Consider the following 23066-nt stretch of genomic DNA (forward strand, 5'->3'; position numbering starts at 1 on the left):
CTGGCCTTGTGCACAATGTTAATTTCCTTTCCTTGTTTTTTTTTAGGTGTATGGCTGTTAATTTGCTTACAGATTTTAACTTCTGTGTGCCATGACAGCTTATTATTTGTTGTTTTCTAGTCATTGTAAGCACTGCTGTTTTTGGCTCTGTTACTTTTTTTAATGCCCTGAAGAGTATTGACTCAACATTCTGCCTGCCATGTTATGTGACAAACATTCACCATTTACAAAGGTTGTTTGCTTGGGGTGGGGCCAGCGCCTGGCACATTTTTATGCCAAGATGTGCGCAGTGCACTAATTCCATCTGTCCAGAGCTCTTTTTGGGTAGTGCTGGTGTGTGGGTCTGTGCAAGAGAACCTTATCTTTCCACTTTCCATGAAGTATGCATAGTTTTATGTCTGAGGCATCAGTCATGGCTGTACACATTCAAGTGACTACTTTTGTATAAAGTTCCTGCTCTACTGAATCATATTAAGCTGTCTGGCCTGCTTATAGTTATGGGTATCATTGACAAGACCATTTAAATTAAGCATTGCAGGTTATCATACATTGCCACACACATGCTGGCTTTTTGGAGAGGTAGGTGCATTTTATAACACAGTGCAGTTTTAGTTTAGTGCAACTGGCAACTTCTTTCTCTCGGAGTATGTGTATTTCACTCGGAAAATTGATCTGCTAAAGAAGGAAGCACAAAAGTTCTAATATATTCAGTGAAAATACATCTGCATCCTACGTATGTAAAAGGTATCTTCCTTTTAAGCCAACTTACATCACTTCTGATTTGTAGCATCATTGGTATGTGATGCCATTACATTTAGTGACAGGTTATTTTATCATCTACGGCTAAGTATAAGATGCTTCAGCAGGCATAACAGGCTTTTCAGAACTCTTTTGCAGTTGACCAAAAACTACATAAAAATAGGCAGGTTTATCTTTTGCATGGAAGCCTATATATTGCTGCCTAGTTAGTAGCCTTCTGTCATCAGCTGACGCAGAAACATCAATCCTGATCTCATTATGAATGTTCCTTCAACTCGCACTAGGTTACTAAATGACTGGCCACCATTGGTTAGCAATTTTAATCAGTGTTAGGGATGATGCCTAGCAGTAGTATAGTAATTTGCTTGCCTTCATCTAGTCCTTATATAGAATGTATAGAACCAACTTGGACTTGGTAGTGCAGCTGGTTGTAGGACATGCCGGTACACGAACATGTGAAGCATATTTTCTTTTCTTTTGTAGCATAGCTTCCTGGTAAATCCCTCTCGTTTAAGCTTGCTTTTCATTCATGTAACAATGCAGGATTCAATACATCTGAGGCCATGCTAACAGTACACAGCTGTGATCCCAGAAGTGTTTTCCTGTTCAAGGCACACATCAGTGATCTTAGCTCTCTATAGCAGCACTAATAATCATTATTTCATGTTATCTGAACTACCTTGTCCCTCTTTTTGCCATTCTATAGTTGCGTGAGCAACTATGCTGCCATACATGCGAGAAAAAAAAGACTAGTATCAGCCGGTTAGTGTGCCAGCAGCAACTTAACAAAGAAGCCTTACAAGAGCCAGCTACAACATGGAGACCGAAAATTGCATTGCTCAACTGATTCCACCTAAGAGTACCTTGTCTCTGCTGCACTTAGAGTCACTGTTCCTGATTTCATTGTGATGGCATGTTCTGCTGTTTATTCTCTTGAGTAACTCCAGTTTGTGTAGTGTTGTGGCAAGAATTTCATCTGCAGTATAACCACTGAGGGGGTTGTGTATGTGCCCTCTGCTGGAGAAAACTGTAGTCTTAGATGGTCAACTACTACTTACACTTTTGCTTCCCAGTCTTTTTGAAACTTTGGAGCAACATTTTCTCAGATCACTTGTGACAATACTCGACACTCACCCAAGATGAGGAAACATGGTTGTGGTTAACAAATATAAAGTTGAGATATTTATTTCTTCACGGAGACAGTAGAATTAGACGCATTCACTGATGTTATTCTTGCCAAGTTTGGAAAGAACCTTTGAGCGAGCGACTTGAAAAGGCCTCCAGTATTGATGTGGCTGAACCCAGTGGCAAACCAGTTTCACATGTGTGGTTGGCAGATCTTTTGGCCACTTTTGTCGATGGTGGGGAAGCCAGGGCGCGTTGGTTGTGCTGGCTCGTTGCTTCTGCTTGCAAGATGTTCAGACTGAACGTCATTTTCTTGGAGCTTGTACTTTGCCTTACCTCTCCAGTTGGACTGCCCCGATTCTAGGAGGAAAAGTAGTTTTTGAAACCTACTCTTAAATAAAAATGACTTTCAACGATTTTTGCACCAACGGCCAACTCATTCCTCATAGCCCTTTCTCACACAGCTGCTTCCTATTTTGTTGGCAACATATAAGGCCTCTAGCAGTCCTGGAATCTCACCTGCATTTCACTATTTCTGTGGTGTGTCATCTGTACAGTAGCTGTTCACTAAAATTGATAATGCTAAAAAAGCATACTCTTGTAAGGTTTGCAAGTCATCTGCACAATGCTTATACTTAAAACAGCTGCAGATAAGGGCAACATTCCTCACCATAAGCAAGACTGCCATCTTGTTAAGGCAACTGTGTTACTGTGGTGTGCCTAGTCACACAAAGACTGCTACAGAAACCTGGTACTGGACCTGATTTAAGAGAACTGTTGCTCTGTATGCATGAACTCGACAATGTGGGTCGAGTTGATTAATCAAGAGAAAGAGCAAGTTTTGAAAAAAATGCATGGCTATTCTTTTACTCTCTTCCTCATCCTCAATGCTTTTACACGTTTTCTCTGAAAAGAAAGCCCGCTTGACTTTTGTCAAGTTTGTATAAACATAGTTTGCATATCTTTCGCTTACTGTCGCGTCTCTCAGCTGCGGATGTCAGCATTTACATTGCGCTTACAAATTGATAGCAAGTAAAATTTGTAGGTATGCAGATATTCAAGACTTCGAATAGTATTTGCTTTTGGGTTTGTAATTAAGAACTATTCGAGCCTCCTAAACACTAAATTCTGAATTTCCTGTTTATCTAAACTTACAATGGAAGATTGCAAGATTTATGAACTGTAGTATGTTACACTACTGATGACTGTTGTCACGAGCAGCCTCTGGATGCGTTCCGGCATTTTCACGGTGGCAATTTTCGTTGCCAACATGCATGTTGGGAGCTCTTTTACTACTTGTTTACACACTAACAAGATACAACAGCTGCTAATAAATGTCGCAGCATGGTTTTTTTTTTTCAGAGGGAATTAATACAGAGATTGTGGGAACAGCAAGAATAGTCGGTCCGTGCTGAATTATGAATGCTTCTAGGTCCAGCACACATTTATTGGGTACCAAGCCTATTACTTAAAAATCATTCCTTTTTGGAAGCATATTCACACAATCAAACATGGAATGCCAACGAGGCAAAGTGATGTGCATATAGTTAGTATTAGAATAGCTACCCTAGTAGCATGACCCTGGCCCAAAGGCATCTGGTGGTGGCCGATGGCCACGGTAATCTCAGAGATCTGTTTTACTCCCAGAAGCAATATCAAGCTTCTTTGTGGATGCATATCAGTGCTATGTACTATGCCGCCAATCCAGCCAGGAGCATGACGGTAATGCGAGTGTTGTAAATGCAAATTTAAATATATTCCCAGCGATGCCAATTTTTAGGTGTATCCAAATTATAGCAACATATCCTAGCGCCTGTATATGGACAGGATGTGTGTGGCAAGTTTTTTTTTGTTTATGTCCTGACAAATTATCCGATGGATATCCCATTAAGGCTATATTACAGACGTGCATTCTTTCTGCAGTTCTGTATAGATATACTCTTGTAAGATTTGCTTACCCGTGTTTACCTCAGTATGTCTAGTGTTCAGATCAGGTGCATTTTTCTGATTGTAAGAAACCACAGCCAACGCAAAATGGCACACAGAAAGAAACGCATGATACTCACAGCAGGGCAAAGGCCTCTTTCATATTCCTCCTATTAACCCAGTCCTGTGCTAGCTGCATCCACTTAACCCTTGCGAACCTCTTAACCTCATCTGCCCACCTAACTTTCTGCCGCCCCCTGCTACGCTTTCCTTCCCTTGGAATCCAGTTTGTTACCCTAAGTGACCATCAATTATCCTCTTTTCGCACCAAATGTCCTGCCCATGCCCATTTCTTCTTGATTTCCACTATAATGTCAGTGACTTGAGTCTTCTTACAATCATGTTCCACTAACTAGCTCAGAAACAAATCCTCCTGCAGCATTTTTCTGGGAAGCATGGCAGTTTATCCGCAACTTCAGAAAAAGTTGCGCGTTTGGCAACACTGCACAACAGAAACCGTCCGATAAAGGTTTGCACAGCCATGCATGCAGCACATTCACTTGGTGCTGTGCTTCTATTACTGGGTTCTAGTAGTGTGGATTGAATAATGCTCAGTGCTTTGTCAACGGTCAGCGGATCGCAGCCAGCCAGCCACTTCTGCCAGATCGGACTGGGTAACCACAATCCCAAACTCATAGCCCCCCATGCAGCCTTGTGGGTATAGACATTTCCGATTCGCAACATGATTTTCATTTTCTTACTTTCACGTGGTGGCATTGCAAGGAGTCAGAATCGGAGGTACTATTTCACAAAGTATGAGTAATACCCACTAAGCACAGAATACCTTGTAGATGTCTTGAAGCGTCTACACTGATCAAAAATATTTTGGGCTGCGGAAGAGATTTGACGCTTCTTGATACTTTTCTAGAAGACATCCTATCCAATGCATATGGAAGCTGTCTGAGGAAGGATGATTAGGTCTTTAACTACATAAGATGTTTACATGCCGAGTTGAACTACCTTTAGTATAGCCTGCCTCATATATGTAGAGGGCTTCCTCACAAATTTTTTGCAATGACATGTGGCTGCATATGCATATTGATTGCAATATTAGTGCTAAACAAAAAATGTTATCAGAAACATTGCTACAACAAAACTCTTCAGGTGTGACCAACATGCACATGCATGTGTAACTACATAGCCAGAATTTATGCCCTGGGCATTCTCTTTCAAACGCCTCTGCCATAAATGTGACAAAGAAATGTCCCTGCCCACTGAGTAGTGGTCACCATAAATAATCCCTCTTGTTGACATCTCGGTAGCTAAACATTTACAAGACATCTTGTGGCTTGTTTCAGTTACTTTTAGTTCGTTAAGAAGTGTCCTCCAAAAACATCTTGTAGCCCAGATAGGCAGAGCATTAGACGAGCGAGAGGACATTTACATAACAATTGAAGGGCATCTGGAAATGCCCCCCGAGTTATACCAGATGTTTTGCAAAGACATTTAGCAAATGGCTTGGTGTTCAGTAGAAAACTTTATAGATATATAGAATTTCAGATATCTACAAGATGTTTTGCAATGTGCAACATGTAAAGAACTTCTGTAGGTGCCGGGAAGTTATCTTTGAGTAGGCTACGAACCGTTGCAGTTCAGCTAATGCTCCCACTTTTTGAGCTACAAGATGCTTCGAAAGATTCTCGTAGATATCTCAGACAAACTCTAAACGACAAAAACATGCAATGAATTGCTTAGTCTTCTGATAGCCATACATATGTATGACTGTCAGTCCAAGAAATTCATTTGGAGCTGTCACCTTAATTGGGTCCTGCAACATAATTTCAGTGCATTGTTTTGCTTAATTGTTGCAAAAATCGAGTTATAGCAGCGGTATTACCATCGGTCGTAGCACGCATATTTCGGTACTTAATATTTCAATTTGCTTATTTGCTTGAGAACCAAACACATGATATTGATTGGTACATGGTGGTTCTTTGCAGCGGATATGACGTCAACTGACAAGCGTTTGACGTTTGAATAAATAGCGAATGCACTGCAAATTGTGTTTGGTAAGAAAAATATGTTATGTCGCCTATTTTGGAGGACAGAAATCTGGCCAGATTGGGTCAGAGAAATAACTCAAGTTAATGACATTCTAGCGGAAATAAAGAAGAAATGGGCGGGACACATAGTGCGAAGAGAGGATAACCGATGGTCACTTAGGGTAACAAACTGGATTCCAAGGGAAGGAAAGCGTAGCAGGGGGCGGCAGAAAGTTAGGTGGGCGGATGAGGTTAAGGAGTTCGCAGGGGTCAAGTGAATGCAGCTAGCACAGAACCGGTTAATTGAAGAAATACGGGAGAGGCCTTCGCCCTGCAGTGGGTATAGTCATGCTGATGATGATGATGAGACATGGTCTATCAGCGCACATAATACAGACAGGCAGGGTAGAAGTGCGCCGTGTTTTCTCACTTCTGCCCTGCCTGTCCATGTTAATTGCGCTGTTAGACCACATCTCATTTGTGTCACATATTTTATATTAAGTCAATGAATCCAATATGTTTGCTTTACACAAAGGCACTGCAAAGTAAGTGACACAAAAAGCACCAACAAAGGCGGCACTGGTTACTATGCATTGAAGACTATCACGACCTGTACACATGGACAGCTACCTGTGGCTATGCAGCCAAAGTTGGCCAGGAAAGAATTGAACTACCTCACCAGTCGCTTCCCGCTACTGTAGGATGCCTTTGGATACACAGAAAGGAGCGGGCTCACAAGAAAAGCAAAATGGGGGCGCATGATGATACAGGAATTTCTCCTTCCCCTGCCTGCTCCCAGTCTCTGTTCCTCATTCTATTTCTGCAAGAAATCATGGAAGAGAGGTCATCAACTTTAGCAAAAACGTTTTGCAGTGACCAGGAAACCATGAGAAGCCATCTTCGGCAACGCTGTAGTGACGCGCTCATGTAGACTGTTTCGATTGGTCCTGCATGTGTCATCATCGGGCGAGTGAAATTAAAAAGTGAGACCGGGGAAAATCGAGTTGAGGGCAATTTTTTGTTTGTATTTTCAAAATTTTATTCCTTAACTTATCCTAGTGTATCGATTCCTGTAATTCTTTTTGATTTGGTATCTGCGTGACAAAGAATTCTTCTAAAGCATAGCGGAGAACGTTGCAGGGCCCCTTTAAGTCCTACCTGGCTGCTTACTGTGCATGGTATGCCTGAGAGGAAATTCTAAAGAAAAAGATCTGAAATATTTAAAGGTGCACTAAACGAGCACGTGAGATGTTTGTTCAGAAATGATGTATCTTTCCCAAGGACGTTTACAAAAACTTTTGGTGTAGACTGGACTTCATGGCTAAAATATAGCTTTCACTTTTCAGTTTATTTTTGTGCTTTGGTAGGAATCAATATTTTGAAATAAAAGAACAAAACGTTTAAACTAGACTAATCCCAATGCACCAAGAAAAAATTAGCAGCCACAAATGCCTTACATAACTTTGTCGATTAGCAGTTCTCACTGTAAATATTGCCGAGGTTGTGGAGTACATAAATTTCAGTGAGGGTGCTCTGGCAGAGTAAGGTGAGTACAATGTTTATGCTCTTTATTTCGTGTGCTTGCATGGATGGCTGTGTTGCATTTCTTAAGCAGTATATCTAGTAGGTCCTAAAGAAACTTAGAACAGTAAAAACGTGCCCAGCTGCCAGGGCACTCTGTAGTCATCTAGTAAACAGCTTGATACTCAGTGGAAAAACTTGTAGACATATAGAGTTTGTCTGAGGTATCTATGTTTTGCAACATGCAAGTATGTCATGAATTTTTTGGGTGTCTAGAAGTTACCTTTGGGCTGCCTACGAAGCAACCTAAAAAAACATCTTGTACTTGAAATAGATGGAGTATTAGGCAAGCTAGAGGAAATTTACAGAATGCCTGAAAGGCACCTTGAAAGTTTTCCGAGCTATCTTGTCAAGACATTTTTCAAACATTTACAAACTGCCTGAAGATTCAATTTGTATGTCTTGAAGACAGGTTGCACATCTTTCCAAGGTTACTTGTAGTTGTCTAAAAGATGCCATTGTGTTCATTGGGATGGATACTTATCACACACTACTGTCCTGACACTGTTTTGAATGTTTTGCATGAAGGCCGCTAGGTGGAAAAGAATGATTTGGAGTTATGACAAACTTTTCAGCTTATCCTTTCACTTCTTGATCACTCTAGTTCTCAACATGGTCTTCAAAATGGGGCATGACGGCATTATTGCGAAGTTAATCATCCGTGGACTGTGGCATTTTCAAACTTGCTGCACTTTGCTCTCGACGCTTGAATTAAAACTTATAGTTCCAATTTATTTATGCAACAATTTAAAAGCAAATACACTTTATAGCTCATGCTAATGTGGGAACAAAATCATGAAGGAATTGTGTATGGCAGAATTGCTGCAGACTTGAGTTTCATCCAAATTATTAAAAAATTTCACCTAAAAAAACAAAATATTACTTAGAATTTCCACTATAAGAAATATGGAACCCATAATGATCGAGCTCGATCCTTGAGTGATCAAGTGTAGATAAGCTATGTGTATAAATATTGTAGTGCTTTGTTTTGTTGGTGCTCTTAGAGGTTAAATGCTGCAGGGAATGGGCCAATAAACCATTTCAATTGGGACCATTGTCTTTCATTTGGACGTTTTCACCTGGGCACTAGGTCATGTGGACATGTAGTAAGGACCCTTTCTGTCAAATAATCACAGGTGAGCAGTGTGTGGGAGACTGTGCTGCGTAGCTTGGGCCTGTAGCAACAAAAGTTGTTCAGAGCATGCAGGTATCCAAGAGATGAAGGCCATCAAGCGACAAAACTGGCATGAGAGGAGAGCTGAAATGCTTTTGATCATTTCTCGAGATACACGCTTTAGAATATATTAAACTTTTAGATTAAGCTGGCCAAGTAGTTTTGCGCTACCATTTAAAATTATAACAATCTACTATTAAAATCGCGACAGCCCTCGCGCTTCTCCTCAAAGAATTGCAGTAGTGTAATGAAACTAGACAATGACGTCATTGTGGGTGATGTTTCAAATTTCACCAGCTTCCACCCAATCGTTTCTGCGAGTCGCCAGATGCCACCGAATAACGCCTCACAACAATTACCTTCGTTGGCGTTAGCCTTCTTCCTCAGAGCAAACGTTTTTGCATTGGAAATGCCTCACCTCTGCAGATGATGTCATCATTGGTATCCCTACTCGTCAGTGTGTACTGCGGAGATGCCTGAATGCCGAAATAGTTTTATTCGGCGATTATGTCAGTTTAAATGCCAGCACAAACCAGCTTGGTATGATCTAACCTCAGCCCTCACACATATTCAACTCCTTTACTTTAGTTGAATTCTAAAACCGCTTCAGTTTCCCTTTACATGTGCACAGAAGTGGTACGTAATCCAATAGAGGGAGTGCGGAGAACACGTGGCTAAGCTTTCAAACATGGCCACCCTGGCTGCAAATTTCAGCAGCATTATGCCCTTGAGGTAATTGCATTGATAGAGATGAAGCTCAGTGCAACTGAGGCACAAAAGGGTTTTCTCCTCTCATGCCAGTAGCTGATAAAGTGCTTTTGTGTGTTCAGTGGCCTGAAGAAAGGAAAGGAAGAAACCGCTCATCCTAAGGAGACTTCCATCATCTTCCCTTCCTTAGGTGCGGTTTAAGTGTTCACCAAGAAATGTGACATCACTGGCCTTTCATATAAGCCAATTTACATTTATGCATTGAGAGAGAAGCTAGTGTCCCTCCCTTTGAATGGGAGCCGGCATAGAGAACTGACACCATTGGCTGGGGGGCCTCCTTTGAGGGGTATTTGCTTGACCTGTAGCTGACTATAGAATAGTACACAGTATAGCAGTACTGCCGGACACTGGACGCGGCCTTGTAGGCATGCTTCTAGCAGGCGTTCAGCGTTGCCAGCCTAGGTCGACTCAATCTCTTCTGGAATGACCACTGAAAAATCCCTAAATTGTGGAAATCCCCAACTGTAAAATTTTAGTGAATAATAAATCTAATAACACTAACAAAGTTCCCCCATGGATAAAGCAACAGTTTGCGCTCTCCGGCAAATGCAGTAGGACTTATTTATGCTTGCATGACGTTTTCCCTCTTGCTGAGGGAATGAACACATGTTAGCTTGTGGGTGGATTCATGTATGCAAAGTTTTTTTGCATTTTAATTCTTACTTGCCGAATGTGTTCGTTTACTTGAAATATTGCACCTTTCTCTGGTCTTAATGTATGCAAAGTTTTTTTGCATTTTAATTCTTACTTGCCGAATGTGTTCGTTTACTTGAAATATTGCACCTTTCTCTGGTCTTAATGAGCAGTGCCCTCCCTTTTCTTACCTAATTATACTCTTGGAATATATCCCATGTTTTATTTTAACTGCACCAAATTAAAAATAACAAAATGTGATCGATGGGATTTATGCGGCAGTAATACATCAGCATTAGTTTTACAGAACACAAATTAACGCAGCCATTAAGCACTAATTCTGTCGAGATAATTCAACAACTGCCACCTACAGTCATTATTGAGCCAACCATGCACAACACATTACCACAGGACTTCTGTCCAGTTATACATGGCTTCTGCACTTTTTAGTTTTTGCTTTTTAAAAATTTGGTGGACTTTCTTTCAATATTTATTTAAGAACACAACTTTTTTTCAGCATATATTATTTTTACGTATGAATTTTTGTTTTAGACTAATATACTAATATGTGTGTTGTCCCTATGGGGCCAGATGTGAAAGTTTACTTTTTCCGTTTAGAACACAGCTCATGTAGTAGTACATGAATGGTATTATACTATGAGCTATTCTAGGAGAAGAAAGCCATGAACTCATAACAATTGTAAAAATGTTGAAGGTAAATATGCGGGCCACTAGGCAAAAGCAAAAGTAGAATATTAATTCTAGACTTTATTGTCATTTCCTGCCTGCTTTCTGCGCTGAACGAGATTTGTGCAGTGCTTTGACAGTTGTGGATTTGCGCACGCATATGCAAGCAGAATGCGGAAGAGGAAGACGAGGTTTGGAAATGGGGTTTCAGCACCATAAATATAGGAGGGTAGACACCAGCACCAGACCACCCCTGACTGCGTTTGATCCCCGGCTGTTCCCCGGCTGTCAATATACCAATAATATGGCTCACCGTCTCCTTCGCACGCCCCCATTTCCAAACCTTCTCTTCCTCGTCCCGCTAGGAGATGCCTACGCGAATCTGCAACAAACTCTGCGACCTCGGGTGAGACGTGGCTCAAAGCTAGAACAGTGTCACATCAATGGTCTCTGATGACCACCATGATGAAGTCGGCACTGACATTTCGCTCATGAATCTCAATGATTACATGAGATACTCCATGGAGACCGGCTTCCAACTTTCGCAGCAGGACAACAATTGTGCAGAACAAGATGGACCTTTTGGACCGTTGCAGCACAGATTCGAATCGTGCACTGTCATTCTTCTGCTATACGCCCAGCAACAGACTGCGCTGCTTCGTCGGTGCTGAGTGACCACTACGTAGCACTCGATCAGCATCAATCTCTTGGTTTATGTAGGAGTCCAGAATGTACTGTGGCACCTGGGTAGTTTTCCCACAGCCTGTGGCACCCCTTATGATGACGGCCTACGACTGATTGGATGGCGTCCAAGATGCTGATGTAAGAGTTGTAGGCTGGAAGTTGATAATGTTCATCTAGCATCTGCTTCAATTTTGCATTGTGGTCCACCTGGTGGTCGTAACTGTTCAAGGCCATTGCTGAATTGCTTGAGTGTCATCGTAGCCATGGGGTCCTCGTCAATTGTACGATATAAAAGGGTTCCAGTTCTGATGGATGAAGACAAAGACACCACTCCTCCCGGTATCGACTCTGACACCACTTGCTTTGCTCCCAGGTGACATGGTACTTTGAGAGCAAAGGGTTCGCTCAGTTGCTCTGCGTTTTCTTGAAGGGTAACAGTTTCAATGCCCAGAGCACAGATGGTTTGTTCCAGTCCCTGCTGGACCTCTGGCTTTAGGCTCATTTCGCAAGGCTCCAGTTCACTCTCACTCTTCTTGGTAACCCCCGTGTAGAGCTCGATGGCACCAAGGAAGAAAAGCTGGCGGTACAAGAGACAGGATGCAGAACTTGGATACTATCTGATGTTGGAGCCCTGCACCCTGGCACGAATTTTCATGTTCAGCTTGCGAACGAAAAATCCCATCTCTGCAAAAAAAGTCTTGCTCCGTCTTCATCCCAGTTCACTGTAAGCGTAGTCTGCATTGATCTTGTTCACCTGCATAAACTTGTGAGCTCGACACTGGAAGTTCATAGCTACAGCTCGCAGGTCTAGATGCACAGCCTTGATGTCAACACTTTAACACAATTAACTCACACACTCTGGCACAACACAACAACACAACACTCTGGGCTTCCACTGCGTTCTTTTTCTGCACACGGGCCTTTCTTAACGTGCTTGTGAAACAGTGGCTGCCCCTTTTCCAGGATATTCGATGATTCATTCTCTTTCTTCACCAACTTTGCACACAGCACAAGTGCTTGCTGCATTGCACGACTATGTTCTTGTGTTTGTATAATAACACTGGAGACATGCTCTTCGTTTTGCACCTCAGCCTCTTTCATAGAGTCTACAGAGGTCAGCATGTCTGCTAGAATTAAAGTTGCGACATCTTGCTCTCACATATTCGTTTCAGAAGCTGCACTGCAGAGCTCTTTAAGAGAGGCTGAGTATCTCTGCTGTTTGCTGTTTTTCCTGCCTTGCTCAAAGCTACTAAAAGCACTTCCATTGTTCTCTGTTGACAGCTTCTTGGGGGTCTTGAGTAAGGTAATCCTTGCTACACCCCATAAGCTCATTTGCAAGTGTCACACCTTCCCAGGATGGTAAAGTTGATTTGTTTGGATGATCACTCCATGGGTATGTCGTCAGGCACAGGATCAACGTGTTGCGCTCGTTCGCAGTCTTTTGTTGGCTGTCCGAAAACAATCTTGTAAACTGCACAGAAGCCTCTGCCCACCTTTTAACGCGTGTAATAACTGGCCCGATGCTTTCTTATTCTGGCAGAGCCTTGTATTGATTGGTCCCCGATTGCAACACATTTATTCTAAAGGGGTGTCCCACAGTACGGTAGCTGCTCCTCGAATTGCTTCGGGCCCACTTAAAGCTATCACTCTTATCAATGACTCGGCCGCAATGTCTTAGAGTGTTGAGTTTCCTCCGATAACTCTCTTGAAGCTGACCAGAAAAAAGGGAAGCCGGGCATCGGTGTGACCGCAGTGGAAGTTTTGAATTGCGTCTCTTTAAGCTCAATAACAGAATGGGCGGTAGAGTTGAAAGGTGATTCGGCGAAAATCTCCGGTAAAGCTGCTTTTCTAGATGGTGCAGCTGTTGCAGTGAGCTCAATTGCTGCCTTCATAAAACAACAGCTGTGGGTAGCAGGAGCAGGTGCCTGAAGGGCCTCGATGTGGTGGCAGAAGTAATTGTCCGTGTTGCAGTTTCCTCATACTGTTGTACAGCTGCAACATCTGCACAAACGTCAGCTTTAAAAACCTGCATCTTCTCATTTAACACGCGCAAACTGTCATTGCAGGTTTTCATCTTGCGTGAGCCTAAAATAGTTCCTGCATTCGATTTTAGTAGCTTACTTACCTCACAGCATAGCCGGGTTTGAAAAGCGCGTTGGATGGTGCACTTCCTTTTGATTCGGTCCATGATTCCTCGCTGAAACCCTCCTCGTCTCTCTCCGGTGAGGTTTGCTGGCATATCCGCTACGGCTCCTATTTCTCTCTTTCCACTTTCACTCCCACCTTCCTCCCTTCCCTTACGGCGCGGTTGCGGTATCCACAGAAAACAAGTGAGACAGTTACCGCACCTTTCCCTTCCTGTAAATAAATCAATAAATCAGCTAGGAGCTTTTGGTATCTTCCTGGAGGGTCGTTAGCATACAGGAAGGAACAGTAGCTTGTTGTATGGTTCCAAAAGTTGTCTGCATCTACACGTGCACCACAGTTGAAATACCTAAGTGACAAATCCACTTAACACCCACCCATCTATTAGATGGCTTTAAGTCATCTTACCAAGAGGAACAAGCCATCCTATAGATGTCACACTTGGCTCCTGAGACAACTCCTAAATGTTTACAAGATGTCTTGACAAGACATGGAATATTCTGAGATCTAGAAGATGTATAAGTCACAATCACTTTTTCCACTGAACACTAATCAATCTACTGGACTGGCTATAAGGCACATCCCAAAGGTAAACAAGCAGTTTTGTAGACCTTTTACAGACATCTGAGATGGTTACTATAATTTATAAGATGTTGACAGAATATCTTGTAGATAACTTTGCAAGAAATTTCAGATGTCTTTGAAGCTGCCACTAGTTTTTATTTGCTGCATATATAGTGCGGATATCTGTAAAGGCCCATTTTTAATAAAAAAACTTGTCATGTCCAATAACTAGTTGCATTATTAATTTTGGAAGAAATAACTATGAAGGGTATTCAGTATTGGCACATAAATTAATTTCAAAAGAAACCTCCTCAAGACTGCCTGCAAATGGGACCGGGAATAAGTGTAGTATTTGGAACCTTGCATGTTTGTGCCAAAGTCACAAGCACATAGCAAATAGGACAAGCGCTCTCAAAACTCTGACATGTAACTTAATTCGAGGGGTTACCTCGGATGAATGCATGGATGGATGGAAAGACATTCTGTCAGAAAGAAAACGCAGGCGATTCCGTGTTAGATGGCCATAGCCCCGTGGCTGACAATGACCTTGGCCCACTCCACAGCACTGGGCTGGATGATCAGATCTGAGCTGGCCAACATGGCCTCTTGTTGCTCAAGAGAAGGATCACGCATAATATCCGCCAGTGGCAGCGCTATGCTACATGCCCATAGGTTGCCAGCTCCTGGCATCATCTGCACTCTAGCTGAATTTCCTCCGGATGTGTTTTACTCAATACGTATGGATTGAAGAAAGGTCTAGTCTACAATACACGTTCTTGTGCCTTGACCAACTGCTTTTCTTGCAGAAGATAAATCCTCAGTTCCATTTTATAATGTTTCGTAATGTCCCATCTCTCCATCTCTCATGGACCTGCCCAGAACAGCTGCATCACCGGCTCAGCTGACAAAACCTTGAGCATTCATGTGAGCTGCATTGTTCCCAGGGTGCCTAGAGAGTGTCGGTACCCAGACAACTACGTTCCTAGGCCCTTATCTCATGACCCGATTCACCACTTTAGCCGCTGTGACAGATTTTCTACCCCTTGCCAAATTTTGAATGGCCGTTTTTGAATTTGTAAACATCAGGTCAGCATTAGTATTGGATTTAGCTAGCACTATAGCTGCCTCCTCTGCCCTTTATGAGAAGTGGGTTCTGACTGCTCTAGAGGTGACAATACTTAGCACACAAAGCTCCGGCTCTTTCTTGCCTTGCTGCAGCCCTCATGATGTACCACATGCATATTCTTGGGCAAAGGCTTTATATACAAACACTTGTACATCTCCCACCTCACCTGAACTTTCATCTCCCCAGTTGGAGCCTTAACCTCAATGCTGATAATGGAAAGTAGATGGGCCAGTTGGTACATGTTTTTTTTGCAAAACAGCACGCAGCGTAACGAAACACAGACAAGAAGACAGACACAGCATTTACTAGCAACTGAATAAATATTATTGCTTGCAGGCAATAAGTACTTGAAAGATGGACTAAAAACAAATAAAAGCAAGAGGGCAATGAAAACGTCATTTTGTCACTCCGTTCATCGCTGCTTATCCAGGTAGTCAATTTCTTTTTTCGTCAGTATCAGTATAGCATGCTTACGCATGTTGATCTGTTCTTATGTATGACATATACTTCATATGTCTAGCGCATGAACTGCCGATCATTATTCTTCAGAATCTTGCATTGTCCAAATTCTGGAATGCATTTGCATTTCGACACGTGTCCGGCTAGCTTGCTATCGTATCCTGTGTCGACATTGCCGGCTTGTTCCATTAATCGAATGTTGATGCAGCGACATGACTGTCCAACACAAGATGCACTGCAAGATAGAGGGATCTCATAGACTATGTCACTGTCACAGGATGTGAATTTTTCTCTATGCTTCGTCTTGCAGCAGTTTGTTTCCGAGGTGTCTTTGTTGACCATTTTGTACAGCCTAGGTAACTTGTTTGGCGCGTTGCATACTAGGTTTACGACAGTCCACCCAACCATTTTAATATGTGGCTGATACCGTGCATGTATGGCATAATAGCCAACTTTTGTTCTTCCTTCTGGGTTCTCTTAGAGTTCGATTGGCAATATTCTTTCAATATTTTGAAGCTAAGGCTGCAAATGAGGTCATCAGGAAAACCAGCTTTACGTAAACGTGTTAGTTGGGCCTCGACGCTTTCTTGCTGACGGTGAAAACACGATCTAATTAGAGCATTCTTGATTGCGCCTGTAGCCATAGCTCTCTTCTCTAGCTTTGTGTGTGCTGACGAATATGGTAAGAGGTCTTTTTTCGATTGTGGGGCATAACACCAGCACAAATGGGTCTCTCCGATGAGCAGCCATAGATCAAGGAACTGAAGCAGTCCACCCACTGACATTTCTTTGGTCAGCTCAAAATCCACCAGAACTTCAGAGAAAATCTTAAAGATGTCATCAGTGACGCTGTCACGCTGGCCTTGATCAGACAGCTTGCGCATTAGAAAATCTTCAACAAACCAGAAGGTCATTATTTGGAGGTCACATAAAGCTTCTTTTAGTTGACGATCTCGGCAGGCTAGCAGAAGATAACTGAGAGTCGGTGCACTGCAGGAACCAATGCACAGTCCTTGCCGATGGATGTACAAATCATCCATAAACTTTCCAAAAGTAGAGTGCAAATAAAAGGCTAGCAACTCCAGGAATTTATCCGCATTTATCCTGCATTTGTTTTGGAAATGCATTGCTCCCATAGAAAGAATTAATGCCTTCTCTTACCGTCTAAAACAAGGCGGAGTGTAGCAGCATGCAGTAGAAATCTTTGATGTCTACTGAAAAGACACTCACTACTTCAGGACAGCTGTTCAGAAGGAATGCGGACACAATTCTGGCTTCTTTACCAGGAAAGGGTCTTCCACAGTGAACAAGGAGAGTGATTCTTGCAAGTCCCGCCCTAAGTGTTGCTGCCACGATCCTTTTTCGAGACGATTGCTCTGAAAGGCCAGTTATCCTTGTGCGTTTTTGCAGCAAAGAAGGCATTCAGGCATGTGCCCTCACTCTTCTTCACAGCCAATCCTAGTTTGGTCAGGTTGTTAGCTTCACACAGTTTTTGTGCTTCATTCTTCACTGTTTGGGGCTTGACCTTCTTTCCCAGTTTGCAAAAGTTTTTTGTAATGGCTTCGTTCACCTTTTGTCCAAAGTATAGCTATAATGGCATGACGACAAACCTTTCTTCTTTGTCAGACAAAAGAAGGCTCAGACCCGCTTCTTGCAAGGAATTGACTGTCTTGTCCAGGTGGGGAAAGGCTCTTTTTTTCTATGTTCTTCTTAAAATGCCAATTTTTTCACTTACGCACCTGCCTCTTTCTTCTTCCTCTGCTTTCCAAGTGCTGCTCCTCACAAAGGAGAGTAGCTGAACCTTGTCTAGGTGTGGTTCTAAGCAGAACTTTGGTCTTAGCTCAAGGACTTTGCTTGTTTGGGCAGGTATTTGCATGTCACCGAGGACATAGAGCGTCTGCGTCGCAGGTGGATGGGCACATTGTTATGAAATTGAGGCTATCCGGTTCTTCCACATGAAGTCAGTGAGTTGCGTGACTGTCCGCAGGGCTTCTTGCAGCTTTCTGTCCTCTCCAACTGGCGGGGCCTCCCAAAAACAGGCAATTTTCAGGCAGTCCTTGAAGTACTCAACTTGGTGCCAGGCCTCTGAACAAAGCAAGCGGCACAGCTTGATTCCATGCTTTCCTGAAGCAGGTAGTGGTCCGAATAACTATCGTACATCAAGCGGAATATATGTGACGATATTTGATACAGCTTGATTCCATGCTTTCCTGAAGCAGGTAGTGGTCCGAATAACTATCGTACATCAAGCGGAATATATGTGACGATATTTGATAGAATATGTGTACAACTTAGCTTTGCACGTGGCTGCAACGACGAGAGAAGCGCAAGCAGACAAATCTAGAAGGGACCACATAAAAGAACTGCCTAATGTAGAAGAAATTATGCTGATCCTTTCAAGTATATCCCTTCCCGCTCGTTTCCAAAAGCCTATCGAGTTGCATCATCAAATGCGCCTCCCATTGTTCTGTGGTGTTATACGTCCCGAATCCCATCAGCCATTTGGTAGACATTAATTGTTAGGCAACCCTGGGGCCACCTTATATGCCTGTGTGTGTGTGTTATTTTTTTTTTTTTTTTGTATTGTTATTTTTTTTCTTGGCTCCGCCACGCCGACAGGCAGAGGTGATCCGTTAAAAAGGGGACAGCCGTCATCACCATCACCTGCCTTCACCTTGTTATCTATAACCTTGTCTTTCTCCGTTGCATCCATTGTCACATAAGGCATCACAACCTATTTTTCTGATCACAAACGCCTGTACTAGCTGACATTTAACATTTCTTCCCACACCCCTCTCTATGATTGGCGATTTGCTTGATGAGCCTATGGTAGCATTGACCGTATATATTCTGAAGAAGCCTCGCTTTTCCTGCAGATGAATGCCCAGGAACTCGATCGTTTGGACCTTATGTTGCCGGTGAGGTCTCGCCGTTAGCGTACCACTTCCTAGACAGGCTTTGAAGGAATCTGATCTCCTTTGAAAAACGCATTTGGGCTCCGGACTCCATCTGTTGTTTTTGTAGTGCATTCTCGAGCAGTTCTCCGTCGCTACCCCTGTTGATTCACAAAGCCACGTCGTCCACGCAAAATGTGTGTTTCAGTCCGCACGAGGAGAGCATGATTAGCATGATTCCGCTTTCATGTTTCTGCTTTCTCCCGTTTACCGATTTGCTCTAGCTCAGCGCCTCGCGCCGCTACGCCGTGGAGCCGCAGTCCGCGGTGCGCGTGTCTGAGTCTCGGAGAAACTCGGATGTGATATCGACCACGGGAAAAAAGGCTGCAGCATGCTGCTACAGCTCGTGTGTCTGAGAGGCTCAAGTTCAAGGAGATAGCAAAACATTCGATAACGACGCAAACGGATTCATATGAACCCTGATGTCACGTTCCATCAGTTCCTGATCCTGACCTGCACACTCTTTTGTGTTTGGTAATTTGTTTGTCAGTCCTTTTTCATTTCGCGTGATTCCGCGGCCACAGCACAACCAGCGTATAACCTTCCACTCGCCTGATTTCCTTTCGTTTCCTTTTGTCACATTGAAATCCCGCTCCGGCATACCACCAATACCACCGTCAACGTTTCTATCAGCATCATCAAACATTATAGCGGCATTTATACCATTTATACCTCCATAATAATTTCTGACATTTATAAAATCCTGCAATAAAAAAATAGCAGTTAGTTTGCAGGAAATATTTGCGTGAGATATATATATATATATTTTTTGGCAGCATAAATGGCATAAATACCTAAATACTACGTTTATGCGTCTTTCCAGTCAAGGCTTTCTAGATGCGAAAGATAGCGAAAGAGTCAACTCACTCTTGCTGCTCTTGCGCTGTCTCTGTCGTCGTCTCCGGCATTCCGTGGACCCTTGTTGTGGGAGACTTTCCTGGAGATTTAGGGTAACATCAGTTGCAGTTTTCTTTCTTTTAAAATGGACGTGTTAGCTCAGCAGCCTGCGCTTTCCCACCATGGCGGTCCTAAGCAAGCGTACTTCAGTCCTTACTCCGAAAACGGAGGGTGCGTATTGCAAGATTACCGTTTCTGGTGATTTTTTGATTCTGTCATTGGATTTTACGATTTTTTTTTTTCACAGGAGTATTGTGGCCATTGCTGGGGAAGATTTTGCAGTCATCGCGTCTGATAGTCGGTTGAGCACAGGATATAGTATATATACGAGGGAGCAGTCGAAGCTCTTCAAACTGTAAGCAGTTCTCTGTCAAGCATGGTTCAAACAAGTTTTCTGTAGCGGTTGCTTCTGAACGATGTCTACATTGAGCGCAGGTCCAACCAATGTGTACTTGGTTCCACGGGCTGCTGGTGTGATATTCTTACATTCACACGCTTCCTGGAGGCGCGAATGAAGGTAAGCTGCATTATACATACCCACGAATTCGTCGCAACACGCCTGTAGCTTTGTTTACTTTCCACAGATGTATCTGCATGAACATCACAGGCTGATGAGTACACCTGCAGTTGCTCAACTCGTTGTAACCATGCTGTATAACAAACGGTTCTTCCCGTACTACATCTCGAACATTTTGGCAGGCCTCGACGAAGACGGTAAGTCATTCTGTCTGTGTGCGTGCGCGTGCGTTCTAAGTAGTACATAGGGGGGGCTGCTGTTATCTTTGCATGCTATAAATTCATTGGACGCAGCAAGTGTGTACAGGGTTAATTTGGCGCTACACATTACATGTGGAGCTCGGACCTGGAGCTCGGAAAGCTTTCTCTTATGCCAACTTTAATGCGGACTCATTGCTTTAGCGAAAGCGCAGAAATTGAGGTGAGAAATTGGCTTAACAGTTTCACCAGTTCTCTCATGAGACTTGAGTGTGTAGCATCTTGAAGTGGGAATGCGTCCTCCCGAAATTTTTTCCTGCAGAGTTCTTTACTGCACAAGACAGACCACTTTTTTGTAATTACCTACTTCATGTTGTATTTTGTGAAGAAATTGTGTACACATGCTGACAGGCTTGAACAGAGATGTCTTTCAGTGCTGCTTGTTATTTTTTAGTGAACTTATTGGGTTGAACATAATGGTTCAAGTGCTATACGAAACCCTCAATACAATGCTTATTGGCCCAGGCAAAGGGTGCATCTACTGTTATGATCCTGTTGGCCACTGTGAAAGAGTGCAGTACAGGGCAGGAGGTTCTTCCAGTGCTTTGCTTCAGCCACTTTTGGACAACCAGGCAAGTAACTTGCCTTTCCCTTATTACTGTTTGTTGCATGGCTGTGATATTAAATGGTGGTGTGTGTTGTTTCACAGATTGGTTTCAAGAACATGGAAAACGTAGAGCTGGTGCCGCCAACTCGGGAGCGAGCGGTTAACATTATCAAGGATGTCTTCATTTCTTCTGCTGAGAGGGACATCTACACTGGAGACTCCGTTGTCATTAATATCATTGACAAGAATGGCATCAAAGAAGAGATGCTTGCACTCCGCAGAGACTGAGGCCTTCTGCGATTTGGGTCATATTTCTGCTCAAGACAGCCATATAAATGCCTTTGTTGCAGTATTATGTTGTCGTTGTGTTGTAAAAGGATATTGGCTGCAGTGCTGTGTGAACTGCATCCATTTCCTGCTTAGCCAGATCAAAAATGTTTGAAAAAATGCTGCTAGTTACAAGACATATGCAAGCATAAAGCTACTACGTCCATTGCACACTATTAAAAACATGCCTTTTTATAAAGTTGCTCATGGCATGGGGGGGGGGAGGGGGGTTGTAGGCAAGCCGTTTGCAATGTGGACGAAAGATCTGGGAAAGTTAAGGGTTACAACAAGCTACGACTTCCCTCTGTCTGTTCTAATGAGCAGAAGGCTTGAAATTAGGTATGAAATATTTCAAAATTTCAGAGCTCAGGTTTTATCACTTGTGAATCTAATTACCGAAAAATTAGCTGCTGTTTGAGGGCCTGCAGAAATGATAGGTTTTGGTTATTGCTTTCTTCAGGGCATAGCAGGAATTTAGCAAATATTTGTGACAGCTATTCTGAAAATTTGAAGATGTAAAGCAGTCTCGGTGGTATCATTGCAATGGCTGTCTCTGCTCTTTTTACTGAATTGGAATTATTGCTTAGTAAAAGTTATTTTACTTGACCTTTTGATGCAACATGGGCAATTAATACCCTCTTCAACAGAATGTGCTTCATTTTTCATAATTCCAGTTGCTCGGACTTCCTCCCTCCCTTTTCTTTTTTTAGATACAGGCTAACATCTTTTTGCACTTGTGGTTCTTGAGAAAACGGGTTATTTGTTGCAGAAGTTTGTTCTGAGGCAATAGGCTCTAAGGGGGAAAAAAAGCATTTCATTACAAGGTTACTATTAATTTACGATTTCAATAGTCGCTGGCTAGGTGCTCATTTCCAGATATTTCTCTAGCTTATTTGCTCCTTTGACTTTTGGGCCTCTTGTGGTCAGCTGCTTAGCCCTTTTCATAAAGCAAAACTATTGGTTTGTCTTGGGAACCATTGTGCCATGTAGTATTCCAGTAAACCTACAAAAGATAAAAATGTTTGCTGGGAGAATGCTGCCATCATTAAAAGTGGTCGTACTGGATACTGTCGCCATCTAAAGACCAATAATCAGACATCTTTGAGTCTTCTCGTGGAAGCATTTTTCTCCTCTATCAGCGTAAAGCCAGTGGCGACAATTTTGGATTTGTTGAGGGCAGCTACCATATAAAAGTGCCACCCTGCAGGTGGTCGTGTCAGTTAACAGCATGATGGTCGGTATAGAACTGATATCAAATGCTTCCAGAACAACTTTTTTGGCGTTAGTCATTTCAATAATTATCAAACAAGTCCCAGAGCTGATGAAGCAGTGCAACATTAAACTGCATGTTTTGGATAAATAGCACCATCTGGAGCTCCCTTAAAACAAAATGTTTGGAAGTTATTCCGTGCAAGATAATCCCTCTAGTCCTGAAGATATTACTAGGTTTTTAAAGTCTTCTTTTATTGCTTGCAATTTGGACACTAAACTTTGTCCAAGCAAAAGATACAGTACAGTTCCTTTTGGAATGTGTTTCTATGCAGTATGAATGAGCAAACAAGCAAAGTAGGTTATGAATTTGGCATTCGTGACTAAAAATGTTTGGGATTCAGCAAGATGAAAACTTTCATGTGCTTAATGAAACAGCTGAACAAGCAGAGAGATCGTAGGCTAGGTCAAACTACAACAGTATAGGTATCTGAATAATATGGTACATACAGAAGCAGTCCTCTGAAGCTGTCTGTAGAAAAATGCTTATAGTGATGTGAACAGAAATGAATAAAAATGAAATCAGTACAACGGCTGTGGAATAATGCATTTCGCTGTCTTTGCACAATGCTTGGGACTTCCCCAACACAACTTTTCTGCATTTCTTGAGATGTGCATACAGCTT

General features: G+C 42.6%; 1 protein-coding gene across 1 annotated transcript; it reads left to right on the top strand.

The window, feature by feature from the left end:
- The first annotated feature begins 19446 nt into the window (after positions 1-19446).
- On the top strand, positions 19447-22972 carry Prosbeta6 (proteasome beta6 subunit). Its single transcript, XM_084589416.1, has 6 exons — positions 19447-19695; positions 19772-19879; positions 19960-20041; positions 20109-20238; positions 20764-20870; positions 20948-22972. The coding sequence occupies exons 1-6, from the start codon at positions 19610-19612 to the stop codon at positions 21131-21133; spliced, it is 699 nt and encodes a 232-aa protein (XP_084445542.1). The 5' UTR covers positions 19447-19609; the 3' UTR covers positions 21134-22972.
- Positions 22973-23066: the final 94 nt, after the last annotated feature.

The sequence above is a fragment of the Amblyomma maculatum genome, chromosome 1 (assembly GCF_055883805.1).
Source record: "Amblyomma maculatum isolate TAMU_Amacu chromosome 1, ASM5588380v1, whole genome shotgun sequence".
Classification (NCBI taxonomy): domain Eukaryota; kingdom Metazoa; phylum Arthropoda; class Arachnida; order Ixodida; family Ixodidae; genus Amblyomma; species Amblyomma maculatum.

Excerpts from the sequence above, each read along its gene's own strand:
- Prosbeta6 (XM_084589416.1), top strand. The coding sequence starts at position 19,610 with ATGGACGTGTTAGCTCAGCAGCCTGCGCTTTCCCACCATGGCGGTCCT. Across the intron at positions 19,880-19,959 it reads CAGTCGAAGCTCTTCAAACT|GTCCAACCAATGTGTACTTG; the intron begins GTAAGCAGTTCT and ends CATTGAGCGCAG. Across the intron at positions 20,239-20,763 it reads GGCAGGCCTCGACGAAGACG|GCAAAGGGTGCATCTACTGT; the intron begins GTAAGTCATTCT and ends TTATTGGCCCAG.